Consider the following 10891-nt stretch of genomic DNA (forward strand, 5'->3'; position numbering starts at 1 on the left):
AAAAAAATCCACGTAGCCTAGACATAAATCAAGGGCGATTTATTTTTGGCCGAATTTTTAATCGGCCGATCGAAATATCAACCCTGTGTGCCAGGCTTAAACTCTATTCTTGTGTTGAAGCTTTAGCTAAAGTCAATGGTAATAACCATTTTGATTGACATTGATTTAAACACTGCTGTCAATTACTGATTTTTAAATGAGCAATTTTTTTTTCAAAACCATACTGAAGGGACAACTAATTGTAAACTATATCACATAAGTTCACTTCACAGTAAATAAAGCTTATAGAGGAAATTTAATACTGTAGCTTCCTCAGTAAATGGCTCGATCAACTATGTTTTGCGTTGGTGTCTTAGCCCATATAGATGGAATGTCTGCTTCAGTAACTTAAAATAAATGACAAAGTATAGTAGAGACATTGACTTGCCAACCAAATGAAAAAAAATGCAGAAGAAAATGTCTACTGTCAAGTCAAGTTAATAATTTTATGACAAACTGTTCACTGGATGACAAACTGTCAACGGTTTTTGTGATGTAATAACAAGTACCTTTCAAAAGATATTGTATTGCAAACCCTTATTCAATTTTTCCTCTGTACTTAAGTTACTGTGCTTTCACAAAACTGCAAATCTATGTAGTGGACTAGTCATTATTACCTTTTATTAAAAGGTATCATACCATTCGTACTAGAATGTTGTACAATCCTATTGCAATCTTTTTTAGTCAACAATCCACTTTAAACCTCCTATCTTATGTCCGCTTCTTTTTCACATTCCTCTTTGGTTTTTTGTTCTATTTCTCCTTCAACATTCACATTTTCTGTTATCAATATTTCCCATTCCACCATCCTCTTGGAATTTATCTATAAAATTACTGTAAATTTTGACAGCCATGTCACCATAGTGTTACTACCTTCTGTTATTGCTAGATTAGCTGGTGTTCAAATGGCCCCATCCCTCTCCAACAGTAGTCTAAACAGGTATCTTGCGATGGTAGATGAATTGTAGAGCTTGATGCCTTTTATAGATTTTGTAAAGTTGCAATATTGCAAGTGTGAAAAAAAACTTTTAAATCTTCTGCCTCTTGAAATTTGTTGCTGATTAGTTATATAAGTAACCTAGATAGTAAGATAAAATATCAGTATTGATTTAATTGAAGCGTGTTAAGAGTTTTAATAAGAGTGTGTCTTAACACAATGTTTAGCTTCTCCAAGCATGCTGTAACAATTAAAATGCCTTTTTTCATTCTAACTGATGTTTTGTATGTTTGCTATGCTATAGTTGTACATAATGCAAAAAAAAAAAAAAAAACACTGCTGACTCTTGTTTACCATACTATATTGTACACCTAAAGCACATTGATATGCTTATATTATGTAAAAGTACAGGAGCGAACTTATTTTGCAAGCTCTTAATCTTTTCAATTCGTCTTGTGTACTTTTAAAGAGATCCCAAACTCGAAAATCCTCCCTTTGAACTCTATTTATAAATTAAATCACAAGCTTTTCTTGCATGACCTAATATTTACTCCAACACTTATTTTGAGAATACTAGCCTAATAAAAAAAGTTATTCCATACAGAAAGCCCCCGAACTTTCTAAAGACCTTTTAAAGGCATCATTCCTGGACCAAAGACAAAAATTAATTGTGCAGTTAAGTTTTTAAAAACTGCCATTTTATTTTTCCACAAAGCTATTTTTTATTTTGTTAAAGGCTTTTGGCAGATAATTGAAATTTTCTACACACAGTAGTTGAACAACACAAAGACCTATTTAAAAAAAGTATTATTTTGATCTAATGATTATTTCAAAATTGCTACAATTTCAAACTTAAATAGCATACACTACATAGTTATTCAAAAGAAAACATTTATTACAAATCTAATATAATACCGGGAAGAAACTCATTTTTAAGCAACTGTGTACAACAATATTTTGCACTCATTGGGTAACTTACAATAATTAAAACAGCTGATTCATAATTTTTAATATTCATTCCCATAACATTATACAACTTACAAAAAAAAACAACAATAATTCATAATCTATATAGCATGAATTTTATTAGTTTGTTTAGGTATTGTTTTAATGCGATTAGTGCATGTGCTTTGGCATGATGCATATTTTTTAATTTGTAATACAAATAAAAAGCATATGACTATTGTATATGCTGCCCTCAAAGAATTTTTAATCTGTCCGAAATTAAAGACACTTTGTGTAACTCAAGGGCATTTTCAGTGGACAATATTTATGCTAAATAGTTAAAAATATGTTAATAATGAAGTGGTTAAAAAACAACAAAACTAATAGCAAAAAGATTCCTTTTCAAAATTATGATTATGATTACAATGTTTATTTCTAATTTAGCTATTGATTATTGTACTTTAACTTATTTTGATTACTTTTGAAATCATGATAAGCTATTTTTTATCAGATGAGATTTAGAATCAATGGTTTATGTCAAACTATAGAACCCCTCATATCTGACCTTGGAAAATCCAACTCCTCAGGATATCCGACCTGGTGTATGACCGTCTACTTGTTTCCTGTCTGGGGCGATGTTACCGCGGTCTTGGCAAATGATTACCACTGTCACAGAGACTGCAAGATATATTCGTGGGCGTAGCCGCAGTCTCGGGAGACAATTACCGCCGGATTCGCCGAGAATGCAAGACATGTTTGTGCCACTTGTGATTGTTGCTACGGTCGCGATGACGATTTCGCAGAGACCATAAATATGTTCACAGGTTTTGCCGTGGTCGCGGGAGACAATAACCGAGGTCACGGAGACCGCAGGCTATGCTCCTCCTGATATCCGACCTAGGCCCGGTCCCGTCGTGGTTGGATATGAAGGGTTCTACTGTAGTAAAAAAAATTGACAAATTCGTCCAAAGTTTAATGTGTATTTTTTCCAATCATTGATCTTTTTTATTTTTACTGCACAAATAACACACATCATCAATTCAAGTATTTTGTCACATTTAGGCCCACCAGTACTCTAAATATAAATTTAATTTAAAAGTACGAGTAAGTCACTTTTCTTCTTTGTTTTAAGTACATTTTCGGTGATAGAAAGTTTACATTATCTAAGATATCATCCATCACGTAATTTTTGTTGATTTTCACATTTATTCGTGATCTTTAAAACAGAGTAGTTTAATTGGGATTTATTTACCAAATTCTCATCTAATCAAATTTTTTTTTCAGGGCTGGTAAACAAGCTGTGACCAACAATAGCAAGTATGATCTCTCCAAGTGGAAATATTCAGAACTGCGGGACACGATCAACACATCCTGTGACATCGAATTGTTGGAGGTATTTGTCAGAGATCATTGGTTTGGATTTGTTCCAAAGACAAATTGCTATGTTAGATAAAAATGTATAACCATAGACTAAGCAACATAAGGGAGTATGTTTTATCTATGGTATAAATGTTCTACAATATTGAATGTTACACATTCAATCTTGTACAGGCATGCAGAGTAGAGTTCCACCGTAGACTGAAGGTGTATCATGCGTGGAAGGCTAAGAATCGCAGACGGACAACCATGGACGAGAACGAACGAGCTCCTCGCAGTGTCATGGATGCTGGTGAGATTCCGTAGTTGACTGTAGTTTCTGCAGTCAGATTTAAAATATGAATAGTAGTAGTATAGTAGTAGTAGTAACAGAAATAGCAATTGACCATTACAGGTATGGGGGTGAATAAACATTACAATAAACAATAAATTTCTGAAGGGAACCGGAGTTTTGCCAACGGGTGTCAGGTAGATGGGGGGGGGGGGATGCCTTCGGCCACCTCTTGGTGCGGAGATTTGCCAACGGTGGTGGTGGGAGAAAGAGTGTGACGGAGGGAGGGAGAGCGATTGTCAGGGTTGTCTACGCTTGGCAGTTATGCGCTTGTCGCAGTGGGTTAGGTCAGGTTAGGTTAGGTTAGGTTAGGTTAGGTTAGGTTAGGTTAAAAATTCAATACATTTCCTTTCACAGTCAGAGGTGCATAACTCCATTACTTTGAATACAGTCAGCATCCTGCCTGGTTTGTCCACCCCTAGCGGAAGCCACTCTCACGGTCACGTGTAATCGCTCTCGCTCAACCCACAACCGTTGGCAAAACTCCTACACTCATTTCTGAAAGTGTGGAGTACCTCTTCGCCCCCCCTTCACCCGCCCTTCACCCTAATCGACACCATTGTGATTGAAAATGAACTCATTAATTTTACTTCAGGACTGTTGGTTGTAGTAACAGAGCTTGTCATATCACTACTATTTATCATGTAAATCTTTAAAAGATATAAAACCTAAATATCTTAAAGAATGTAAATATTTTGCAACAATCAACTTTTCATGTGGGATTTTGATATAAATTGTTGTACAAAAACGCAGGTAAACTGTTTCTTACAAAAAATAAAAAAAAAACAAAGAGTATTATACACAGAAGAAACGATTATGAAATAACTAGCTGAGTACCCATCCTTCGTACGGGGTTGGCATCGAGTATAAAATGCTTATTGCAGTTATACTCAACTTTGCGTCTGGAATGGGGGAGGACACAGTTTGGTACAATTTTCTCTTTAAAATTACAGTATACTATAGTATTACACATCTACTATAGCCATAATGTTCTACCACTTATCCTAAACAATAGAGAAAAATCAATTTTTAAAAATTCACAAAATATCATAAATCATTTATGAAATTAAAACATAGACACAATTGACGTCCATGTCACTGGCCCGGCCATGACGGAATTAGTACATAAGAATTATGCTAATATTTAGTACCTATTTCGTACTATTTAGTACCAACAAACAAAAAATTAGTACCCCACTCGGTACCGGATAACTAATTAATTTAGGATTCCGGGCCAGTGACATGCTGGCCCGGCCATTTTCGAATTTGATCCTAATATGTATACCATCATTTATTACCTATTTCGTACTATTTTGTACCTCCATTAATATAATTTGTACCTCGAAGAAAACCAAGCTACGGGCCCGTTAACTGTACAGGTCAATGACCTCTCAGCCCGGCCATATCGTAACCTATGGTTATAAAATATACTACTATTTAGTACTTATTTCGTACTATTTTGTACCTCCATTAATATAATTTGTACCTCAAAGAAAACCAAGCTACGGGCCCGTTACCTGTACAGGTCAATGACCCCTGAGCCCGGCCATATCGGAACCTATGGTTATAAGCGATACTACTATTTAGTACTTATTTTGTACTATTTTGTACCTCCATTAATATAATTTGTACCTCGAAGAAAACCAAGCTACGGGCCCGCTAACTGTACAGGTCAATGACCTCTCAGCCCGGCCATATCGTAACCTATGGTTATAAAATATACTACTATTTAGTACTTATTTCGTACTATTTTGTACCTCCATTAATATAATTTGTACCTCGAAGAAAACCAAGCTACGGGCCCGTTACCTGTACAGGTCAATGACCCCTGAGCCCGGCCATATCGGAACCTATGGTTATAAGCTATACTACTATTTAGTACTTATTTTGTACTATTTTGTACCTCCATTAATATAATTTGTACTTCAAAGAAAACCAAGCTACGGGCCCGTGAACTGTACAGTTCAACGACCCCTCAGCCCGGCCATATCGTAACCTATGGTTATAAGCTATACTACTATTTAGTACCTATTTCGTACTATTTTGTACCCCCATTAAAATTATTTGTACCTCAAAGAAAACCAAGCTACGGGCCCGTTAACTGTACAGATCCATGGCCCCTCAGCCCGGCCATATCGGAACCTATGGTTATAAGCTTTACTACTATTTAGTACTTATTTCGTACTATTTTGTACCTCCATTAATATAATTTGTACTTCTAAAAAAACTACTAAAAAACTGAAAGACAAATAATTTTGAATTAATTAAGAAAAAAGAAAGAACAAATTAACAAAGTTGTGAACTTAATATTGAATGAAATAAAAAAATCACCACAGTACCCTCGCACCAAAATAGCCTAAACCTCGACACATTGATTACTTGGGTTGTAGGAGTAGTACATATATTGAGTACTAAATAATAGCATACCTTATAACTAGAAACTGTGACATGGCCGGGCTGAGGGGTAATTAACCACTAACAATAACATGATTACACATACAATATGTAACATAAGTAGTTTGTTTATCTTTGAGGTAATTTTTTTACCTCGAAAGGTACAAAAAAGTACGAACAAGGTACTAAATAGTAGCATAGCTTATAACTACAGGTTCCGATATGGCCGGGCTGAGGGGTCATTGACCTGTACAGTTAACAGGCCCGTAGCTTGGTTATCTTTGAAGTACAAATTATATTAATGGAGGTACAAAATAGTACGAAATAAGTACTAAATAGTAGTATAGCTTATAACCATAGGTTCCTATATGGCCGGGCTGAGGGGTCATTGACCTGTACAGTTAACGGGCCCGTAGCTTGGTTTTCTTTGAGGTACAAATTATATTAATGGAGGTACAAAATAGTACGAAATAAGTACTAAATAGTAGTATAGCTTATAACCATAGGTTCCGATATGGCCGGGCTGAGGGGTCATTGACCTGTACAGTTAACGGGCCCGTAGCTTGGTTTTCTTTGAGGTACAAATTATATTAATGGAGGTACAAAATAGTACGAAATAGGTACTAAATGATGGTATACATATTAGGATCAAATTCGAAAATGGCCGGGCCAGCATGTCACTGGCCCGGAATCCTAAATTAATTAGTTATCCGGCCATTGACCTGTACAGTTAACGGGCCCGTAGCTTGGTTTTCTTTGAGGTACAAATTATATTAATGGAGGTACAAAATAGTACGAAATAAGTACTAAATAGTAGTATAGCTTATAACCATAGGTTCCGATGTGGCCGGGCTGAGGGGTCATTGACCTGTACAGTTAACGGGCCCGTAGCTTGGTTTTCTTTGAGGTACAAATTATATTAATGGAGGTACAAAATAGTACAAAATAGGTACTAAATGATGGTATACATGTTAGGATCAAATTCGAAAATGGCCGGGCCAGCATGTCACTGGCCCGGAATCCTAAATTAATTAGTTATCCGGTACCGAGTGGGGTACTAATTTTTTGTTTGTTGGTACTAAATAGTACGAAATAGGTACTAAATATTGGCATAATTCTTATGTACTAATTCCGTCATGGCCGGGCCAGTGACATGGACGTACACAATTGTAAACAATCCTACTTTGACAGTTCTCATTGTGTATCACAGTTTTTTGTTGCTGCTTAGTTCAAATTACAGTACTCCCTCTTATCCGGACACCTTTTAACCGGACATCGGTTTAACCGAACTACACTCGGCGGAAATGACATCTCTTTAACCGGACAATTTTTATCAGCACATTGGTTTAACCGGACTAGATCGGCAGGAAGAGGGCAGTACTGAAACGACTGTTCTTGTGGGAAAGATTTGAGACCAGTGATCACATGTCTAAATACGATGCTCTCCTAAATTTAAGTCGAATATCACAGTAAACAGTCTGTTTTAACGAGTTTTTGGGGACGTCGGATTAACCGGAAAACCCCCCCGGAATTAACCAATGTTAATTCTAATGTTCTATATACCATTTTGTTATCCGGACTGGCCTCAGTCCCGAGGAGTCCGGATAAGAGGGAGTCTACTGTAGCTGTTTTCATAAATGGGAAAAAATAATAGTGCTGCACCCTGTTGGTAAATCTTATAATTTTTTAATGCTTTTGCATATCATAGAAACAACTTTTTTAGTTGAAACAGCTGACTAAATTCTTTAATTCTCATTAAATTTTAACCCTCCAAGTGTCCATAGTTTAGGCCTTAATGTCCACCTATTTTTGGCGCATTTGCAAGGTTTTATTAAAACGGATCTGAGAAGCTTAAAACAATGTTAATTCTAATGTTCTATATACCATTTTGTTTGGAAAATCATGGGCTTCAATATTATATATAAAACATAAGGAACATTTTTTCAAAAAAAAAATTTTTAGGTAAAAAAAATATAATTTCAAAAATTTTCAAAAAAAAAATAAGTTTGTGCTCAATGAAATTGTATAAATTATAGGCCTATAAATATTTGAAAATAGCCACTTTGTTCTAAATTTTATGAGGATTACAAATATATAATAATATAAGGAAGTAGATTTGCAAATAAATAAGTTATGGGCAAAAAACTGATTTCAGTACATAGCGTTTAGCTAAGAATGCATAGCCTAACCATAGCTAGGAATCTGGCTGATAATTTACATCAATATCACTACCTACTTCTTCAGGATCATCAACCAGCACTTCAAAACCACTTAAATCTTCTTATAATGCACCACGTATATCACTACTTTTGATTTTTAACACTAAAACAATGATAAACGTAATAAAACACATCAGTCATCGGTCCGGGGGAACCTAGCTGTTTACAAATACACGCACGTCAGCTGTCTGCTACAATATTTTCGGAACTAAAATGAATAGCGCTTAGAGACAGACCTCTGGAGAAAGCTTAGAATATTACGGAAAGAACGATACCTAACTCGATCCAGTTCAATCCGATTCAGTCAGTCATAGAGCCTTCGCCGTAAACGATGTCTGCGTGTCGAAAAATCGACAAGTAACACTACACAAAGTGTGCTGCTTGTCGAATTTTCGTCAAGTAACACTGGGAGGGTTAATACTCATAAGGTTAACATGGGGAACTACAGAATTTCCTTACTGATGTCAAAATTACGCAACTAAAGCACTACTTTTTTCAGCAGCAAAAACGCCTCGTATCCCCACAAAGTCGCCGATAACTACAAACAACTCTCAGCGGTATTTCCGCATCCCTTTCATACGGCCGACGGCTATGAACGGTGACATGTGTAATGACAACAATAACAACAAGCGTGGCTGGTGGTACGCTCACTTTGATGGCCAGTACGTCGCTAGACAGATGGAACTGCATCCGGACAAACCTGCAATATTACTGGTTGCTGGTAGGTCATATTTACTCCATTACTATAATCTACAATTATTACTATTACCTGTTAAGATGGGGATGAAAGTGAGGTATTTTAAACAGAAATATTACACAAAATGGTTTAAGTCATGTAAATAATTTATTTTCAGTTATGAGTCAATAGCAAGACAAATGAAGTAATTCTAAAGTTTTAGTTCATTTTCATTAATGTTTGTTCGAGTACACTATAGCCCTGCCTATCCAAAAAAAAACATTTTTGATGCATTTTTAATCACGATTAATTATCTAATCTGGTTCAAAGTATTTTGAAAGAAAATGTGATTATTTTTAAGTTAGCCTATTGGAAATATTGAAAGGAGGTTAAATTGAAGCCTGCCACACACTGGATCAAACTTTACACAGCATGGCAAATGGTTTGCTTAGTTTTTTATGTTCAGTTTTGTCATGTAGCCCTAAAAAAGCTTAAAAAACTTTTTGCTACCCAACATTTTACATTACAGTTTTGTGTGGAAGGGTAGGAGAGGGTTTTTTAAACGTTAGAAGTAATTTTGCAAAGGGAATTTTTAATGTTGTTTGGCTGGTAATCATTTTGGTTAGCAACCACTTATTTGCGTGTACTATCTTGTTCCCAGGTGTTGACGACATGCAGATGTGCGAGTTGAGTCTCGAAGAGACCGGACTAACGAGGAAGCGAGGAGCAGAGATATTGGAGCACGAGTTCGCTCGTGAGTGGGAGAGACATGGAGGCAAGCCATACACTCGCCCGGCCGAGCGCATTAAGTGATCGAGTGCCACAGTACACTCGATCCTACCAATCAACATTTAGATTTGTACGTTCACTACTGTAGAATTCACAGTAACTGTGTGTTTATAATATTTGTACCTTCGGAAAATATTCTATAATTTTGCTAAAAGTGAAATTGTTATTTTTATAGAGAAATATTCCATCCACAAACAATGCTAGAAACTCAGACTCGTTTGATTACAATCATTCCTGTAGCGGGACCAGATGAAAAAAGTATGCCGTGTTATCAAGTAAAGTATTTATTCCTGTTAGCGGTTTTACAAATCTATTTCTTGATTATATTTTATTGAAAACTGTGATGTAGATTGCCTTATAAGAGATAGGTTCTAAGCAGTATTAATAATGATTTATGCAATATTTGTTTTTACTCATGTTATCAAATGAAAATGGTATTTTGATAGAAACAGTATTTACGTTATTAGGATATTTCAAGTGTTAAACACGTTAAAAACACGTAAAATTGTGTATGTATTCGCTGAGCGATATATTTGAAATGAACTTTAAAGAAGAAAATATTTATAAATTTTAAAACACTATTGCAAATTTATAATACCTATTAATAGACTTTAAAGCATAAAATGCACAATCACACTTTAGTCTTTGTGCATGGAAGATTATGTGTTACAAAAGAGATTTAACTATAATTTCCAAGAAGAGGTTTTTAGTTTAATATTTTATGTAGATAATTGTTTGACGTAAAACTATTTTTTATTACTAAACATATTGAAACCAAAGTTTGTTTATTTTTTAAAGTAAGGTTAAAAACCATCTTTAAGATTGTGCTGATTTTCCTTATAATATATAATAGTAAATCATACTATTAGCAGATATAGTAGTATAAATAATATAGGTAATTATTTATTAATACGTTGTAAAATATTTTATTTATGTTAGCTTAAGTGTATGTTGTGGTTACTGAGAAAAATGGAACTCAACAAATCTGTGCAATAAGTTAAATATTGATTTTCTTTTTGTAGTTTGTTTCGCTGTACAAGTTTTGCATTTATTTGTTTCATTAAGTAGATGTTATTTTTCATTACTCTCTTTTTCAATCCATTCTAAACACACATTCCGCAAGCTCATTGTATGAATTGTTAATTGAAAAAATATATTTTTTGTGTTCAGTATTTTAAAAACTC

At 34.9% G+C, this 10891-nt stretch overlaps 1 protein-coding gene across 4 annotated transcripts in view; it reads left to right on the top strand.

Annotated features, from left to right (window-relative positions):
* LOC128990726 (myosin heavy chain 95F) overlaps window positions 1-10888 on the top strand; it is a 60319-nt gene extending 49431 nt beyond the window's left edge. Inside the window, exons 19-23 of one of the 4 annotated variants that reach the window (XM_054413263.1) lie at window positions 929-979; window positions 3206-3314; window positions 3473-3590; window positions 8742-8963; window positions 9580-10888. In XM_054413263.1, the coding sequence (XP_054269238.1) occupies window positions 929-979; window positions 3206-3314; window positions 3473-3590; window positions 8742-8963; window positions 9580-9731 (652 nt within the window). In that variant the 3' untranslated portion in view covers window positions 9732-10888. The remainder of the gene's footprint in view (window positions 1-928; window positions 980-3205; window positions 3315-3472; window positions 3591-8741; window positions 8964-9579) is intronic. The other 3 variants (XM_054413264.1, XM_054413265.1, XM_054413266.1) reach the window with 3 other exon arrangements.
* The last annotated feature ends 3 nt before the right edge of the window (window positions 10889-10891 follow it).

This window comes from Macrosteles quadrilineatus, unplaced genomic scaffold, assembly GCF_028750875.1.
Source record: "Macrosteles quadrilineatus isolate MER2022 unplaced genomic scaffold, UCM_ALF_1.0 Scaffold_3__2_contigs__length_128488019, whole genome shotgun sequence".
NCBI lineage: Eukaryota > Metazoa > Arthropoda > Insecta > Hemiptera > Cicadellidae > Macrosteles > Macrosteles quadrilineatus.